The sequence below is a fragment of the Pinus tabuliformis genome, chromosome 4_2 (genome assembly GCF_031772625.1).
Source record: "Pinus tabuliformis cultivar Carrire ecotype Pingquan chromosome 4_2, CPIR1, whole genome shotgun sequence".
Classification (NCBI taxonomy): domain Eukaryota; kingdom Viridiplantae; phylum Streptophyta; class Pinopsida; order Pinales; family Pinaceae; genus Pinus; species Pinus tabuliformis.
In genome coordinates this window covers 311,602,183-311,622,328 of record NC_142304.1, presented here as the reverse complement: position 1 = coordinate 311,622,328, position 20,146 = coordinate 311,602,183, and the positions used below count along the sequence as shown (strand labels likewise).

Sequence of the window (20,146 nt, the reverse complement as noted above, 5' to 3'; positions counted from 1 at the left end):
TTCATTTATATATATATATAATAAAGATAAAGATAAAGATAGGTTGAAATTGCAAATTTAAGTTATAATGAAAAACTATGTATATATATAGCCTTACGGGGTAGGCGAGTTGGTAATCACATTGTGGTGAAGTTCCTTAGAAAGGTGGGCTTCGTACTGAAGGCCACGAGTTCAAATCCCCCGGATTAACTGGGAAGCTATGGAGAGGGGCGGGCGTAGCTTCTCAGGGGTTATAGTGGTAGCGGAAAATCCTGCAGACTAACTCGGAAGCTGTGGAGAGGGGACCCCTTGTTACGCGAGTTCAAATCCCCCGGACTAACCCGGAAGCTGTGGAGAGGGGACCCCTTGTTACGCGAGTTCAAATCCCCCGGACTAACCCGGAAGCTGTGGAGAGGGCCGAGCACATTTTCTTAGGGGCTATAGTGGTAAAATCCCCCAGACTAACCCAGAAGCTATGGAGAGGGACGGGCACAGTTTCTTAGGGGTTATAGTGGTAGCGGTCAAAATCAACCTGTGTTACGTGAGTTGCCAGGCTGCTCCAGTTGCCGATTCCACTGTAACTATATCTATATATATATATATATATATATATATATATAGATATTCATTTTAAACACGAGTTTATTAAAGGTTAAGAGGGACCAAATCTACAAAGATTTAAATCTCTCATCAAATTTAATCCCTCAAATTCCAAATTAAAACAAATCTATACTAATTTAAAAAAAAATTTTACTAAAAAAAATAAAATAAAAATTTAATTTATTTATTTCAATATCAATTTTATATATATGTAAAATTTATATATATAAAGTAAAGTAATTCATATAAAGGGATATAAAAAAGGAAAATTTATATATAAAAGGTAAAGTAATTCATATATAGAGTAAAATAAAATTTGTTTATATATATAGTAATTCAAAAAAGTTTTGAAAATAAAAATTTAGTTTATTTATTTCAATATTAAATTTATATTTAATATTTATATAAAAAAAAATTATGTATATAAACTCTAAAATATTATTAATAATTAAAAAGTCTCTCATCTACATAATTAAAATTTCTATTAAATTTAAAAACAAAAAAATTAAATTTAAAAACAAAAAACAAACGCAAACAAATAAACCAAAAAAACAAAAAGTGACCTTGCCTCTCTGAATTAAAAAAAAAATAACCTTGTCAAAAAAACAAAAAGTAACATTGTCCCTATAGAATTAAAAAAACAAAAAAACAAATAAAAAACAAAAAATAACATTGTCCCCTCTAAAGTAATTCATATATAAAGTAATATAGAATTAAAAAAACAAAAAAACAAAAAAAAAATAAAAAACAAAAAATAACATTGTCCCCTCTAAAGTAATTCATATATAAAGTAATATAAAAAAAAAGTTTATATATAAAATAAAATAATTTAAAAAAATTTAAATATATTATAAATATAATATTTTAAGTAAAACATTCTATCCCACCCACATAATTAAAACTCCAATCAACTTTTAAGAAAGGAAAATTCACATCTATACAAAAATTCTATGTAGACATGACAACAAAAGGTGACCTTGTCAGCATACTCCAATAGTTACAACGCACGTAGTAATTGGGTAAGGCATCGAGGACAAGATGTGTGTGGCAGCCAATGAATCCATCAAGATGAGGGAGCCTATCACTCCTGCTTAACATCACCATATATCAGAAGAAGTTGCCCTCCGTTGGAGGGGGTGCTTGTGGTATAATTTTCATTTATTTCTCCCCTTGGTTTAACTATCGGCACAGGCAGAGGCACTAGCAATAATGGCAATGCAGGCGTCCCAGCTGAGAACAGCAGCAACAGTACTTCAATGGCCTTTCCATGGTGAAGCAAGGGCGATGTCCCCAGTAATTCTTGAGATGAAGAATAGGCAAATGTCCAGTTGGAAACTGCGCTGTTCTTGTTCACAAGGCATGGAAAAGTTAGAAGGAATATTACCAAAGGAGTCAGCATTTCCGGTTTTCCATCGTATGCCTTTACATTATCCCACATATAGTAAGGCTGATTATGAAGCGATGCCTGAGTGGAGATTGGACTTGTTACTGCAGGAATATGGTTTGCCTGTTGCAGGCTCTCATATAGACAAGCGCAACTTCGCCATTAACAATTTCCTTTTCCCTGACCAACTCCTTGCAGAGGAAGAAGATAAGGGAAAAGGGCTGGACGGATCACTTTGAGTGCAAATCTCATATTCCAGTAGCCATTAAACTATACTTTTAGATAAGATGTGTAACCTGGAAAGTTATATGAATGTGATAATGGATTGTGGCTCAGCCTAGAAGATGGTGGTATTATATATGCCTGCAGGTTGTTAAAGTAGATCTTTTGATATTATCAGACCATCTAAATTATTATGGAAGTATATAGCATTGTTTATGTTAACGCCAGAGAGAAAAAGATTGTGAATTCTTGAACATCTCAGTGCTTAGAATAACTTTTGATATGTCAAATCCAGGGAGAAAAAGGCACTGAATCCTTGAATCCTCGAAAAATCATTTTAGATATTACGTTAAACGTTTAGTACAGTCCAAATTTAATGCCATGATTAAATTTGAACTCAGTAGAACTTTTCTTTCAATCTGATTCCAGTATTTTCAACAGTTAACAAATATTAGGCCATAAATGCAGGGATTGTATAGGCTTGTGGTGGGTGGTTGGATCACTAGTTTATTAAAATCTAAGATAGGCATATACAACTTCTTGCATTTATGATCCATTTACCGGCTAATTTTTTTAGCCCCTTCAACCTACTAATATAAGATAGTATTTGATTAAAAAGCTGGTTATTTTTGGCCTATTCAACATACTACTAATATAATAGTATTTTATTCAGTGTTAGGTTTGTGAAATTACTGGTTATACTTTTATGTACTCCTCCTTAGGTTTGTGAAATTACTGGTTGTACTTTTATGTACTCATTTCAATTTGATTTCACTATCTTCAACATAATAATGTAAATCACTCCACTCCTTTATGCAGTGTTATCTTGATGCAATTACTTGGTTGTATTTTTTTCCTGCTACTTCCTTAAGATATGATATTATCTATTAAGTTATCATTTGTTTTTAACATTTGTGTTATGAGTTAATTGTATTCATTTTTGTTTAATTTTGATAGCTTATAATTTTTAAATTGAATGTAAATTAATTAAATATGAAATTAGCATAGATTCAATTACAATTTTTTAAGCTTTTAATTAAATACCTTGAAGTGTTTTTCTAGGTACATAATAGATTTTAAAATTACCATATTTTGTTATTGTCAATATATATATGAAGTTAACATTGAAATGAATTAGTTAATATAAATATGAGAACAATTTTTTTAAATTTAGTATTAAAATATTTTTTAAAAGTATAATAATTATAAATCTTCTTTGTACTTAAAAGTGAAAATGTTATTTCTTTTTTCAAAATTTTAATTACTTCATTTTTCATTAATGTTGATATAAAATGATATTATTTCACAAATACATTGGAAAGTTTTCTTTATGGCTAAAAGAAAGTGAAATAATTTTCACATGTTCTTGTTGTATCAACAACTAATTGAGCCAATAATTTTTATTATGTTTTTTATTACAACTAACCAATTTTTTGTATTCAATTGTTGTTTTTTTAGTGGACATTGTTTTCTTATTGAGAGAATATTTTATTTTTATTTTAAAAGGGGCATGTGTCAACTCAAGGTTGGGCACGGAAGGAATTCAACATCTCTCATGCTAGGTAGCACAACAACTAACCAAGCAACCAAAGTGAGAGTGGAATTATTGATACATTGTAATGCTTTTAGTTAAAACTCACCAAATACTTATATTTTTTTGTTTTTATACATTGTTTTTTTATTTAGAGAATAATTTATTTTTATTTTAAAATAGACATGTGTCAATTCAAGATTGAGCATAGAAATAATTACACATCTCTCTCGGATGTATAATGTGCCTCTAGCCAAATAACTCTAATTTGAAGATAAACATAGGCCTAGTTTATTCAACTATTTAAAACAGTCCATAATTTAAATGTTGTTTTATTTTGTAATGCTCCCTCCCACCCCCTTAGACTTCACAAGTTGATGGGAGGCATTACTTTTAATTAACTCAACCTCCAAGGTCTCATTATGGAACAGTTCTGGGTTGGAAAGGACTAGGAGAGATACCAGCAAAAGGAAATGGACCTTGAGGAGTAATACCTGAAGGTTGGGTTGAGTTGGGAACAATAAGTTGAGTTGGGAACAGTAGGTTGTGGAGATGTTGGCTGTTGTGAAGGCGTAGCAGACAGCTTGTGGGCGACCCGTGATGCTTGAAGCATGTAAACACTGGAAGAGCTAAGCTGTGAGGGGGTAGGTGGTGGACCATAATAAGCACCAAGTAGTGTGGAATCTTTGTAGAATCTAGGTGAGACATGGGTGAGGGACAAGACAATCATATTGCAAGTCATCGATGAGATAGTGCACTGATGGGAAGTCTCAGACTTAGGGTCATAGTAAGTCAATTGATCGATAGTGACGATCTTTCCATTATGAGGAAATCACATCTTGTGAATAACAATAAATGTGACAACGAACATGGCATAGGTATAACCACGACCCAGAAGGATGTTATAATCTAATGGGGCATCAATGACCTCAATGTCAATGGAAATTGTCTTTCCGGCAACATTAATTGGAGTGTTGTGATATAAGTCGAGGGGATGCGAAGGATGAATGTCCCAAGCACAAAGAGTGATGGTGGATGGGGACAGGTCAGGTGAACCAAGTTGCTTCCAAACACTAGCAACCATCACACATGTGGAGGTGCCTTCGTCTATGATACACTAATGAACAATGTTGTTTCGTATGGAGATTGGTATTTGAAAGGAAAGAGATGAAGGAAGGGGGAGATGTTGCACTTTTTCAACAGAAAAGATAATCATATGATCGTCAGAAGGATCCACAACACCCAAAGCAAATAGTAGAGCTTTCTGTTGGGATGGGCACATCTGGAGGACTTCCAACATTGACATGGAAGCAGGAAATTGCACAAACTCATCTATTATGTCATAGGTATGGGTGGATTTAGAAAAAGTAGTGTTTCGACGTAGTGGACCTCTGGGGATCTTAGGGACAACCTCTACCTTAGGTGGAGGGATTTGTAAGGTACCATTTGATGATGACGGAGGCTTAATGGAAACTTAAGTTTGGGAATCGGTTGTTAACTTTGCAAGAGGCTTGTCATATTGGCACAACCGAGTCTGAAGGTTGACTTGTTCGATGTTCACTTCGTCGAAATTCATCGTAAGGATATGGTAATCATTGGGACCAAATTGTGAAGTCAGTGGAGGAGTTGCATGGAATTTGGCATGTTGAGCAATGATATATCTTTGATGAGGAAAAGAATTAGTAAGCACAATTGGTTGAGATGAAGTAGGCGAAGGAGGAGGTAGAGAAACGGGTAGCGTTCCTCTAGAAGCAGTTGCTTGAGCTTCCCATACTTGGTGTATCTGAGGTAAAAGGGGACACTCATAGGTATAATGTCCAAATACATTGCAACATCCACAAGGTTTATTTGTACGAAGAGCCTCGTTTTGTTTAAGATGTCTACCCTGTTGTTGGGTTGTGGGATTAGGCTAGTTTCCCTTAGGGGCATTAGGTGGTGGACCCTGGTTACCCTGATTACCTTGAGATGGCTAGTTCTAGTTACATTTCCCCTTGTTCCATTTCTTGGGGTTGGGGGGATTGGTTTCACTCTACTAAACATACAATTAACCTTGAGGAGGAGGTTGTTGTTGTGGTAGAGGTGGAGGTGGAGGAGGCATGGGGGGATGGGGCACTGGTGCCGACGGGGATGGAGCACTAGGCAATGCATACAGATAGTTAGGAGAGGGGAAGCATTAGGATAAATAGGTGGAGCAACAGTTGTCCCTAGCATCTGTTGTTGCATATGGGGATATGCATATGATGTGCTTGGACTTGGATAAGTCTTGCCATGGGAAGTACTGGGAGGGGGATAAGTGTAAGAGGAACTGGTCCCCCCTTGGGGTTGGTCATAACTCATTGGAGGTGGAGCATATGGTTGAGGTTGAGGGTGTGAAATTGATCTAATGATACCATCAGCAACATGATATTCCACGTTGCATTAGCAACACTAAGCCAAGGCAGATCAAGAATGGCAGTATAAATATAACCTGATTGTGCATAGATCAACTCATATTTCAAGGCTACTTAGAGTGCATCTTCCTCATACTGGGAGAAGTGAGAAGCAAAATATTTACCAATGGGGGCCAAAAGCAATCTAAGGAACCAATCCATGTAGACACGGTCTTCAAATTCATGAGCTTTACATATGCTCATCCTTCTACGCCATTCTTGAACATGGTCATATAGGTGGGTGACAGAAGTTTGACGGAAAAAGGTCAAGAGTTTAGCACTGTGTCATATCAGATAGGTAACTGGAAGTATGACATAAAATCATTGGCTAGAGTCATGAATGTGGAATGGGAGGCATGTGGTTGGTCCACATACCACTTGGCAACAACTCTAGTAAGGGTGTGTTGGAACAAACAAAGATGAATGGAGTCTTCAGTGATGGAATTAGATGAACACCACATATGAAATGAGTGAACATGATTTGTGGGATCTTCTCTAGGATTACCTTCGAACTTGGGGATGTCTGGAGAAACTTGGTAGGAAAAGCAGGCTAACTGCAGTCATGGAGAAGAGGGTTGTTGATGAGATGGCTGAAATCAAGGAGGCTCAAACCAGCCATAAAAGGAATTAATGGAGTAGGAGTTACCATACCAGTGGAGGTTCTGCTTGTGGGGTTACCCGGGTTACCACTTAGGTTTCTCGCACCCACGTTTGTGCCTGACATGGTGGCTGTACAGGGTTGGGAAGATGTGGAATCAAAGGAAGAACTAGAAGAATCAGTAGAACTAGAGTTAGAATGAGGACTCGTTGGAGGACTAGGAGGATGAACTCTAACTCGATGGGGAGGAGCAATATGTCCCAAAGGAAACTAGGGGTTAACCGCGACAAAAATCTAGGGAGCATAATGATGTCAATACAAAGATAACTTGATAAACTAAAGGGTGATAATAGGAGAAAAAGTGCAACAAACAGCAAGTGAACACCTAGTGCAGTGGTGCCAAGTGTAAACTAACTATATTAAGATACTTCTCTAATTCAAGCAAACACATCTTATCAAAGAAAAATGACCTCTAGCCTATAGGTAATCTAAATACTCAAACAAGTCCTAAATATATTGTTTCATATGTCCTTCCAAATAACTTCGTACTTGACAAAATTTAATCCCTGCAAGTAGAGTAGTCTAGAGAAAGGTGGGGTAGAGAACCAATTGCTACCCACAACTAGTCCTATAGGGTGTTTTCCTAAGATGGGTCACTACAGTTACCTTCTTCCAATGGGGGTGGTCGAGTATTGAGCTTCTTGGTGATCACCCACTCCATGAGATTCTCTGCCACAGGTTGGGTAGCCCTGAGGAGAACCGCTCACACGATGACCTAACCTAATCCCCTCTGAATCAGGTTTTTGACACATCCGACTTTGGACCATGCGATGGTGAAGGATTTTAAGCTCCCTAATATGTCAAATTCTATGTCTTAGTGTAATTGATTGATGGTTTTTATTGGAAGCCTATCCCACTGATCCTACACCTAAACTACACAAATTGTTTGGTCATGGTGCCCAAGTGGGCTTAATCTATATGTGTTTAATTATTAAGTTGTAGTGTTTCAAGTCTAGGCTTGGCGGTGTTAACCAAGCTCGCGTTCACTTAGAGTGTGAGTGTGTGAAAATGACATGTCAAGTGGATGAGTTAATTGAGCATGTTTTATGATGCCATATGTTGTTGAAATACTGTAAATAATGTTGCAAAAGTACAGAAAAATAAACAACAATTCAAGCACACAAAACCCCACCCAAAAATACTATCAAGCAGCTAAGAAAAAGAAGGAAAATAGGTTACTCAAAGATACATAAATGGCCTAAAATATCTAATGTCAAAGGGACTATGATCTAGAGGAAATAATATCTTGTAAATGGTGCAAACAAACAACAAAAATCAGATGTGAAAAATGCTGCCAAGGATAGGCAAGAAGCTCCAAAACCTAGGATACTCAAGGGGATCCTAAGGGGGAAAGGAAAAACCAAAAATATATACGGAGAAAAGGTTAAATAAACCTATCCAAAAGGGTTGTAAAATAACCGATCAGACCTTGTGAACCAGTGACTGAAAATTTTGTACCCTAGACTCCTCAACCCAACCAATCCCTTCCTAAAAAGGTGGAGGTGTACTCTAAACCCTAGGGGGTTTTTTCCTTCCTCAAAGAGAAAAACTAAGAGAATATAGGCCTAGGGAAGACTCAAAAGGAGATAAGAAACCCTTCCTAGTCCACACACACCACTCTCGGCAGTTTTGAAAAAAATCTGAAAAATTCAAAACACACATACTGACCTCGAAACAGTGGAAAGCGTAGAAATATCTCCACAAAGTGTGTTATGGAACACAAATATGGGGCTTTTAAGTGTGTTTTTCTCCCAGGACTCTTGGTCAGAAGATCTCCCACACATGTTGTCATCTCCTTCTTGGTTGGCACTTGTGACCTATGGAAAAAAACTGGAAAACCACCAAAATCTAAAAATATGATAGAAAAAGAAAGGAGGGCTAAAAATAGAAATTGAGAGGCTAAAAATAGTTGAAGAAAATATTGAAAACCATTGAAACAACAGTCACCAAGGATCTGAATTACTACACCAGTGGAGTCGCCAATTGTTAGTATGAAAATTCTTAGCAAGTGTACCAAAAATACTTCACTTAAGTCACTAGTGACAAGTGACCCTAACAACAATATGTGGGTTGCTTATGCTTCAGATATGTAATGATAAAATGAGAAAACCATATAATAAAAAGATATATGTGATCCAAAACAATAAACAACAATAGATATCCAATGTAATAACCCAATATGGAAAGACTTTTAAAATGAATAATATTTATTAATAACACCTAGTGAAGGAGATCTACAAAAAGGGTCTGCAAATCCCCCTTCGTGGGATGGGTCCTTTGATGTCCTTATGCTTCATAAATCTATTCTCTCAATATGTGAAAAACCCAAAACAACTAATGGAACTCAAGTGGGAGCTCAGATGTGAGAAGACAATAATGGTGATGATGATAATGATCATGGTGAAGAATGAATGGAAAACTCTCTTATTTATAATAAAGTATTGGGTTGATCTCGAAAATGGAAAATAATAAAATAATATTGACCAAATCAAGATCTAACAGTTAGGAATACTTTATTATATTTTTTGGAGAGGGAAAAGATATTCAAAATTGTCAAATATCTTTGTTTAGAAATAATTAACAAATAAAATGATTCATTAATTGTTTCACGAGGATTAAGAATGGTGTGAAATTGAAATAATTATTAAATATTGATTTAACAATTATTCCAATAATAGAATTAAGGAATAATAAATAAATAATGATTTATTTAATTATTCCTAGGTGATTTAGTCAAATGTGGCAAGGAATAATTATCAAACAATGATTTAATAATTATTCCTAGAGAAAACTAAATAAATAATGATTTATTAAATTATTCTCATGGGTGTTTTTTAATTTTAATCGGAAATAATTTAACAAAAATGGTTTACTAAATTATTTCCTATGGTGAAAGTGATTTTACTGTGGTAAAATTAATCCTACATGGTGTATTTTGATCCACCTAGCTAGAAATGGCTAGGTGATCATTTTTTGGTGATATCACCATAGCATCCAGATCGTCAAGAGATTTTCGATGATATAAAATTTACCTCAATCTGAGTCCTGGATTGAAATTTATGACCAATTGAAGATTAACCAATTAGGTAGCACCTCCTGGCACCTTGCTTGACCAACAAGTTGAACACCTTGTGGTTTAGACCTTTAGTCTGAGCTAATGGAAGGACCCCCTACCTCTGTGATTTTTAACGGTATCCATTATTGGCACCTTCCACATCAGTTAATAGACAATCCTTATGTCATGGCTTTTGTTAACTACACCCACAACCACGAAAGGCTAGTCATACCTAGCACTAGATGGAAGGCATGGAAAGAAACATTCCCATGCTGAAATATCAAATTTGATGTTGCACTCTTTGTTACCCATGCTAAGAAATAAGGGTAAGCGTCATGAATCTTCCAATAGGTATGATATTGGATGACATTGCATGTTATGTGGCACAACCTCGTATCCATGAGTCTATGAAGAGTCCATGATATCTACTCTATGTCACCCTATCTCCACATCGTCTTGCTAGCATCACACTGACATCATGTTAACATCACCCTATCACTAGGCATCCTTTGTCGCTATCAAATGTCATCCAAAAACCAATGACTTGACCTTGCCAAAAGGTTTGTTTCTTCCTGTCATGTCTCACACTAGGAGCATGCCATTTCATCAACCTTAACATGTCATTCCACTTGTGTGGCATCCACGTAGACTTTCATGGCCTTCATGAAATCTCCTATATCAACTTATTTCAGGTCCCACAAGGTTCAGCCCTTCGTGCAACCTCTTGCTTTCCAATTTATATAAAAAAGGGACTTTTGTCACGCTCTTTATAAACCACACACGGGTCCAAGAAAGTTTCAACTAGTCCCAATGCTAATGGATGGTGTGACATGAATTTTCCCATTTTCTGACATCATCCCTTAGTATTGCACTTTTTGTCGACCTCGCGCACTACAAAAATTTTATCACTTCATGATGAGGCACTGTGAGAGATTATGCGCTAATATCTCATGTTAATGATAAACATGTCATTAATCTAATCATGATGATTAGCACTATTGAAAATCTCCTATACATGCTTGATTGCTTCCATGCTCAAAATTAGAAATTCCACGGGATTTCCAAGGACTTTACCAAACCTTCTCTGAAGAAAAATGTTTCTCAAATAATGAAGTCTATAGGGACAAATCCCTTATTCCAAATTTTCATTAGAGACTTTATGCATAACCATGACACATCAATGAAGCATTCAACATACCTACCATTAGGCATGGAAACGAGCCAGAACTTGGATAACGCTACTCTGTAACTTCAAGCGTAGTGGCATTATATTAACCACACAATGGATCCCATACAAACTCCATTAGATATACCAGTAAAACATATATTACAACATAAATACATTCGAAAGCCTAAATCAATAAATACTCATGTTCATGACAAACAGTGGAATTCCACACATTGTAATAGTTATTTATGCATATCACTCATTCATTCAAACCATGTAAATATCTTTGTAACTCAGTAACATAAAAAGGCCTCCCAACCCCTTATAACCATGAGAACATATAATTAACATCTCATGAAAGCCAACCAGGAATATAACATTCCTCCATAAATAATGTTTTTACATGTATTCCCATAAGGCATGACATTATTGTTTACCATTCACAGTGCAACATATGTACAAGTGAATCTACTTATCTAAGTAACTTAGATTATTGGAAACTAAGGGAGAGACTTCAACTCTCCACCCAACCATAAGCCATTTACACTGCAATCTTTCTTGTAGTTTTTCACCCCCAAGCCAAATTCAAAGACTAAGGAGCCAATTTGTCAATGGAATTTATACCAATACAAGTCAACTAGATCATATGGGAATCTAGAGCACACAGTGCCTCCACATGATACTCGGGAATCTAGAGCACAAGTGTCTCCACCCAATCAAACACTTCAGGGAATGCAGAGCACATAGTGCTCCAGACAAAAATCACTACAAGGATCCAGATCCCATGTTGTCTCCACCCAATTCACACTATAGATATCTATAGTTCCACCACCTGCAATCTGGCAAGATTCTAGAGCATACCATGTCTCCACTTGTCAGATTCCATGGGAATCCAAAGTCCACCTTCAGGGTCTCCACCTATGAAAACACGATGAGAAGTCCTAAATTCCATAGCCTCTCCACCTACTAAGCAAGAATCCGAATTCCACCATGACCCCACCTTCTCAAAACAATAATCTTCTCCTTACTCCATGTTCTTCAATGTGGTTTCAAGCCTTCACATTTATCAGGATTTCAACATTTTCTTTAGAAATTTCTCTTGCAATTCTCTCTATGCAACCAAGAGTATCCACTCCCTTCATATGATTTTGCATCCCTTAAGCATATCCTAAGCATCTCAGATACTCCTCCAATGTCTCTTAAGGGCCCTTGTTTTGCCACCTTCCCTTGCATGTTGAATCCATAACATGTTCCGTGAGTCAGGGGCTATATGATCATTTTGTCATTTCTTGCAGATAGCCCATATTTTTCTTCAATTATTGCACTAGAAATGCCATAATTTCATCAAGAAGATAGATTATAAAATAAGTATAGTTCCTTGGGTTTACAAGCAACTCCTCCTCAAACCTTTGAATTTGTGTCCACTCCTCCATCCCAGACATTGTGTGTTGAAAATGAAGCATGGGAGGTCTTTTGGTTTGTGTCTTAGCCAAAAAGACCACGAGCATTAGAGGAAATTTCAGCCTAAAGGTTCCCATGAAATTTTCATGTAATTTCCATTTCATACTATGTAAACCAATCAAAATCATTTAAATTTATAAAGAGGCACATGTAAATATTTTGGAGGGAAAAGAAGAAAAACTACATTTTTAATTCTATTTTTGGCTTATCACCTTGTAGGTTTACTAAAATTCCAAGTGTAGGCACTCGTTAGATGTAGAATTAAATTCCACATCCAATGTACACCCATTATGCATAATTTTTAGAATACCCACATTGATAAAATTTGAAGATACATTAAAAAGGCATGTCCAACATGTCTTTTTAATGTATCTTCATTTTTTATCAATGTAGGTCTTCTCAAAAGCATGCATAATGGGTACTCCTTGGATGTGGAAGTTAATTTTGCATCAAACAAGTGTCTACACTGGAAATTTAAGTAAACCTCTAAGGAGATAAGCCAAAAATACAATTAATAAAAGTAATTTTCTTCTTTTCCCTCCAAAATTTATCTCTTATTTTATTATTTTAACTATTATTTTATTATAGGAGGCCACTTTTAGGCTGAAATTTCCTCTAATGTTTGTCTTTCTCTTAGCATGAATGTGAGTTCATGGAATAGACTTTAGTGATTGTGATTTTATTTCTAGTTTACATGAATAATCATCAAGATTGCATGCATAGAGTTGGAGCTTCAGTTAAGTGGAGTCTTCACTAATTCGATTATAGAATGAGGTGATAGTTAAAGTTCACTTAGAGTGATTTAGTCTCTAGTGTTGATTAGAGAGAGAATAAGATAAGTCTCCAAGTGTTGGTTGGAGAAAGGACAAGTAAAACTTCTATTTAACTAGCAATTAGAACTTGGCTTCTAAATTAGTCTAGGCCTCCTTGCGTGGATAAAAGTTTAACTATAAAGAGAAGGACAAAAGCACAATTCAAACACAAGTTTTTTGAGATCATTCTTTGTTAGTGAGTGCACAAACATAAGGATTAAATGCACATGAATTTAGGAGGAGGTTTACACTAAATAATAGGACCCCAAGTGTGCACAAAAATAGGGGCCTAGTGTGCTAGGAAATAGGAGATCTGGTGTGCAAGGAAATAGGGTTGCTAGTGCACAAAGGAATAGGAGTAGGGATCAAAGGATTTGCAGGGAAAGTTGAGGCTAAATCAGAACAAGATAAATTGTGTTCTCAATGATACAAATTTATTTTTAATAGATCCAATTGATCAAGCTCAATCAATAAAATATCACAACAAAGAAAGTAGGTTTTCCCATTTGGGTTTCCTGGGTAAACAAGCATGTATGATGTGTTTTTATATCTAGTGTTTCATTCCTCTACGTATAGGTTGTTAATAAACTTTGTATCTTGGTGAAAGTAAAATTGGTTTCAATATTTGGTTTCCTTGTTTTCAGTTATTCATCTAACTAGTTCAAGAGTTTCATGGAAATTTAACATGGTATCATATTAGAGATCAGCATAAAGACTAGCACCAAGTTGATTAGTTAGTGAAGAGCACAAATTAGTCAGGAAGGCTTCTATAAGCGTTTTGAAGAGAAGTTCATTAAATAGTAGGATGGAATTCCAAGGACTAAGGGAAAATCATTGTTTAGATGGAGTCTCTAACCTCTCCTCGTGGAGAGAGAGGATCAAAATAGTTTTGGAAGATAATGGAGTGATCAAGTTTGTGAAGCAAGAAATAACTCCACCTCAAGATGCCCAACAGTTGATCCAACATAACAAGAATGAAACCAAGGTGATGAGGATCATTATAGAGGGGATCAAAGGTCATATCATTCCTCATCTCCATGAGAAGAAGACAAATTTTGAGATGTTCAAAGCCATCTTAGATCTATATCAGGTTTATAGTGATGCCAAGAATCTTTCTCTCAAGGAGAAGCTAAGAATTATCCATATGAGCAAAGGAAATCCCATCATCACAAGACTTTAGAAGTTCACTTGGGTTCAAGATGAGCTAGCGGGAATGGGCATGACTGTAGAAAATAGTGACCTTATGAGTATTATGCTTCTAGGAAAATATCTAAGATGCATTTAGTGGCAGAGAAAATATACCAGGATGGGACAGCCTATCGAGTGATTATTTCCAAGAAGAAACCCCTAGAGGGATGAGATCTAGAATATCAATAAAGACTGAGGATGAGGAGAATTTTTCCCTACAGGAAAAGGCAGAAAATCCAAGTTCAGAATGGGATAAGGAAAGTTTGAGTCCAGTCAAAAGGGTAAGAGGAAGAAGAAGGATCCTAGCAAGATAAAGTGCTTCCATTTCCATGATTTTTGGCACTATGCTACTCAGTCTCATAATCAGAAGAAGCAGTCTAGTAAGGATCATGTGGCTGCCTCAGCTAAGGTGGATGGTTTTTGTTCTTAGTTAAAGAAATATTTCACATTGATAGCTTTCATGGCAAGCTCAGTAGGTAGGAGCATCTGGTATATTCATTTTGAAGTATCCTTCTACATGACCAGTAACAAGGAGTATTTCAGCCAGCTAGAGGAGAAGGACATGCAATTTCATACTGAGGTAGGAGATGATGGAAAGTACATGAATAGGGGATTTGGTTATTTTAGGTTTGAGAGGGATTATGGGAAATCTCTCCATCTCAAATATTTCCTCTATGTTCTAGGCATGAAGAAGAACCTTGTTTAAGTGGAAATCCTATAGGACAAGGGTTATGATGTCATATTCAGCAAAGGTAAAGATTACCTTAAGCATCTAGCTTTTGGATCAATGAAGCAAATAGAAGTGAGGATGAAAAATATCTATAGGTTGCAGGTTGAGACATGTGTAGCCTTGAGCACCAAGGAAGGAAGTGAGTAGAGCATAGACATGGGAGAACTTTGGCACAAGTGCATGGGACACTTGCATCATGGGGCACTAAATATTCTTTAGTAGATAGTCACAGGACTACCAACATGAAATTTTGATCAACATGATGTGTGTAAGGGGTGAAAACTTAGAAAGTATGCCAAGTCATATTTTCAGGGCCAAGACAATAGAGTTAAAGGGATTTTGGAGCTAGTACATTCAAATGTATGTTATCCATTCTCTTCTCTATCTCTTATGAGACATGTGTATTACATTACTTTCATATATGATTATTCTCAGAAAAATTGGATCTTTTGTATGAATAAGGAGGAGGAGTTCTTCTCCAAGTTCATGGAGTTTAATGCCTTGGTAGAAAACCAGATCGATAAGAAGATCGAAGAATTGAGGAGTGGCAATGGTAGGTAATATGTCTCCAATGCTTTCAATGACATGTGTGCCAAGGAGGGAATTAGGAGAGAGATAACAACACCACATAACCCTTAATAAAGTGGGGTGGATGAGAGGAAGAACCACAGCATAGTTGAAGCGACCAAGACCATGTTGCATGACCAAGGGATACCCATGTTCTTATGGGAAAAAGCTTGTGACATTGCAATATTTCTTCATAGTATGAGTCCACACAGGGTGCTTGGACAAGTTACACTAGAGGAGGCTTTCACAAAAAAGAAGATTGATGTTTCTCACTCCACATCTTCGACATAAAATTTTATTATCATGTGTCCAAATATAGCAGGAAGAAGTTGGAGCCGATAGCTAAAAAGGGAATTTTCATGGGGTATAGTGAGGCAGCTCAAGTGTACAATGTGTACCTACTAGCACTCAAGAAGACTGTTGTCAAGCAGGACATGAGATTTCAATAGGACAAAGCTCTGAGGGAATCCTTAGAGTGAGAGTAGGTTAGAGTACTTGAGTAGGAGCTACTCACTCCGAAGAAGGATCCTTAGCCAAGATCACAGATTGAGTCTTATCTACGTGGCAAGAGGGTTGCATAGCAAGATGACTAGGATTCATTACAAGATGAGTAGAAGATACCAAGATGAGTGGAGGAATTCACTCAGTCAGTGACTCCCAACATAGGGAGGAAGAGAGCCAAGTGAGCCGATAGGTTGTTTCAGGAGGCCCAGGAGCGAGTTTAGGCACTTAACTCTATGTTTAGGTAGAGAAAGAAACCATAGAGGTACATAGGATATATGGACCTGATGACATAGTTGTTGGACACATATCCTTCTTGTTATGAAGAGGCATCCTCTTAGCAATTTTGGTGGGATGCAATGGTGGAGGAATATTCCTCCATCATGAAGAACAATGTCTAGTAGATTTTTCCACCACTAGAGGGAAAATTAGTAATATGATCATGTTGGGTGTATAGGGTGAAGCATGGAGAATATGGGAGTGCGGAGAAGTACAAGGCCAAGTTTGTGGTCGAGGGCTTCTTATAGATTGAGGGCATAGACTATGAGGACATGTTTCCCCATTAGCTTGATATTCATCCATCAAGAGGATTATGGCACTTGCAGAACAAATGGGGTGGAAGATCCACCAGATCAATGTAAAGACAACATTCCTCAATGAGGTTGTTGAGGAGGAGATATATAAGGAGTAGCTAGAGGGGTTTGAGGCTTTTAGCCGAGGCATTCATGTTTGTTTTTTGAAGAGATCTCTTCATGGGATCAACCAAGCGTTGAGATCATGGTACACTCACATTGATAACTACCTTTAAGGATTGGGCTTCATTAAGAATGAGGCAGATGCCAACCTATACCACATCACGATTGAAGTTCTTGCACTCATTCTAGTGCTCTATGTTGATGATCTTATTCTAACTAAAGTAGATAGCATAATTTAGGATTGCAAGGAAGATCTTGCAAGGGAGTTTGAGATGAAGTACATGTGGCTTATGCACTATTTCCTTGGATTAGAGGTTTGGCAAGGTGATGGTGATACCTTTGTGGGGAACAGGAAGTACATTATAGAGATTCTCTGGAGGTTTTATCTGCAGGATTGCAGCCCCATGATCATACCTCTAGTCACAAACTGGAGGAATGTGGCTACTACTAGATAAGAGCAAGTTGAGCCAAATTGTGATGGATCCTACTAGAGTTCAATGGGTTGTTGTGAATCATGTTTTGAGATATCTCAAAGGCACAAAAAATTATGGATTATGGTATAGATAGGTTAATGGAGTGAGGCTGAGGGCTTCACAGGTGAAGATTGGGTAGGGAGCTCCACAAATCATAAGAGTACTTCAAATGGCATCTTCAACATTGGGTCAGCAATTGTTTCCTAGTATAGCAGGAAGAAGAGATCAATTGCACTTGGTTCAGCAGAGGTCAAGAACATGGCTACCAGTTTGGCGGCATATGAGTCTACCTAGATGAGGAAGTTTCTTGTGGTAAATTTTATATAGAGGGTGGAGCCTACTATGATACAATGTGATAATCAGAGTTGCTTTAATCTATATGAGAATCTAATGTTTCATAATCGCTCCAAGCATATCGAGATCAGGTATCATCTCAAGGATTATGTGCAAAAAGGAATAGTGAAGCTATTGTACATTCCTACACAGGAGCATACAGTAGATATTTTGACCAGGGCATTGGAAAGGGGTAGTTTTTTCTGTTTCATAGATAAGTTGGGATTTGTATGGAATCCCTTCCTCGCTAAGTGGGAGTGTTGAAAATGTAGCGTGGAAGTTCTTATGGCTTTTTCCTTAGCCAAAAAACTACAAATTTGTCTTTCTCTCAAAATGGATGCGAGTTCATGGGATAGACTCCAGTAATGGTGAGTTTATTTCCAGTTTACAAGAATAATCATCAAGATTTCTTGTGTATATTTGGAGCTTCACTTGCAAGGAGTCTTTATCCGCTTGATTACAGAACGAGGTGGAATTTATAGTTCATTTAGAGTGAGTTAGTATCTAGTGTTGATTGGAGAGAGAATAGTTAAGTATCCAAGTGTTGATTGGGAACTTCTAGTTAATTCACAATCAGAACTCAACTTCTAAATTAATTTGGGCCTCCTTGCATGGATCGAAGTTTACCAATAAAGAAAAGGAAGAAGGCACAATTTGCACACAATTTTTGTGAGATCATTCTTTGTTTATGAGTGTGCAATCTTGAGGAGCAAGTGCACTTGAATTTAGGAGGAGGTTTGTGCCAAATAATAGGATCCAAAGTGTGCACATAAATAGGGTCATATTGCACTATAAAATAGGAGATCCCTTGTGCAAGGAAATAGGCCTAAGTCCACAAGGAAATAAGGATGCTAGTGTGAAAAGGAATAGGAGAAAGGATAAAAGGATTTGTAGGGAAAGTAAATGCTAGATTAACATGATAACAATTGTGTTCTTAGGGATATATATTACTTTATAATAGATCCAATTACTCAAGGTCAATCAATAAAATATTAGAACAAAGAAATTAGGTTTTCCCGTTTTGGTTTTCCGGGTAAAAAAATGTATCAATTTGTGTGATGTGTTTTTATTTATGGTGTTTTATTTTTCTACTTATAAGTTGTTAATAAACTTTGTATCTTGGTGAAAGTAAATTTGGTTTCAATATTTGGTTGCCTTGTTTTCAACTATTCATCTAAGTGGTTGCAAAGTTTCATGGAAATTTAACATTATGTTCCCCTTCCACAATATTTACATGAATTACGATTCATAGTGACATTTAAAAAAGGGGCAACAAAAAGGGTTGCCACAAACCCCACACCCTTAGAGGAACATTGTCCTCAAATTTCTATACCCAAAAACAAATTCAATAATGAGCTTTATATGCACATCTCTTTGTATATTTACATACACAGTAAACGAAAATGAGTACGATATCCTCATCTAATCATCCATTTCCTAAGTTGCTTCATCTCGTCCAAAGTGCTTCCATTTCACCTTGAACTAATTGATTACTAAATTCCAAAGTGTGATCTACCTTTGATCTAGAATGCATTATGGTTCTAGTTGGAATTCTCTCCTTGATTCCACATGTATCACATACCAATAAATAACGTGATTAGCATCGTGTACATAGTTTTTAAGCAAAGAAATATGGAAAACATCATGTGCTTTTATTGTGGGTGGAAATGTTAGTCTGTAAGCCACTGGAAAAACTCTTTCTCAGTGAACTTTTCCTTGGTCTAATGCGAAGGTAAACATGTTCCCCCACTTGAAATTCCTTGTACAATCTCTATCGATCTGCATAGCTTCTTTTCCTGTCTTAAACTATTTTCAATTTTTTTCCTAATAGAAACTAATTCGTATTCCATTTCTTTTAGCATATTAGGTCTAAGAAGCATCTTGTTCACTGTATATTTCTAGTCGATAGGTGTGTTACATTTTCTACCATATAGAGTTTCAAATAAACTCATCTTCAATGATTCCTAGTACCAATTGTTGTACACAAATTCTACCAAAGGTGGGAACTCTTCCCATATCTTAGGTCAATGCATGACATATCCTTAGCATGTCCTCCATCACCCTATTTACCCTTTCAGTTTTTCCATCCATTTGACGATGATATGTTGTGTTGAATTCCAACTCTATTCTAAGTCAATCAAATAACGCTTTCCAAAATTTTGAGATTAACTTGGAATCATGATCCTAGATGATCTTCTTGGCTACACCTTTCAATATGATTATTTATTTCATGAAAACTTGGGAAACATCAATTTCCTTGGGTGTAGACTTGATAGCTATAAAATGAGTTACTTTACTCATCTTCTCCACCACTACCATTATGGCATCATGTTTTCTACACATATTTGGTATTCCTGTGA

General features: G+C 36.4%; 1 protein-coding gene across 1 annotated transcript; it reads left to right on the top strand.

Moving 5' to 3' along the window:
- Window positions 1–1,691: 1,691 nt before the first annotated feature.
- On the top strand, window positions 1,692–2,441 carry LOC149169223 (uncharacterized). Its single transcript, XM_089427043.1, has one exon. The coding sequence runs from the start codon at window positions 1,789–1,791 to the stop codon at window positions 2,200–2,202; it is 414 nt and encodes a 137-aa protein (XP_089283169.1). The 5' UTR covers window positions 1,692–1,788; the 3' UTR covers window positions 2,203–2,441.
- Window positions 2,442–20,146: the final 17,705 nt, after the last annotated feature.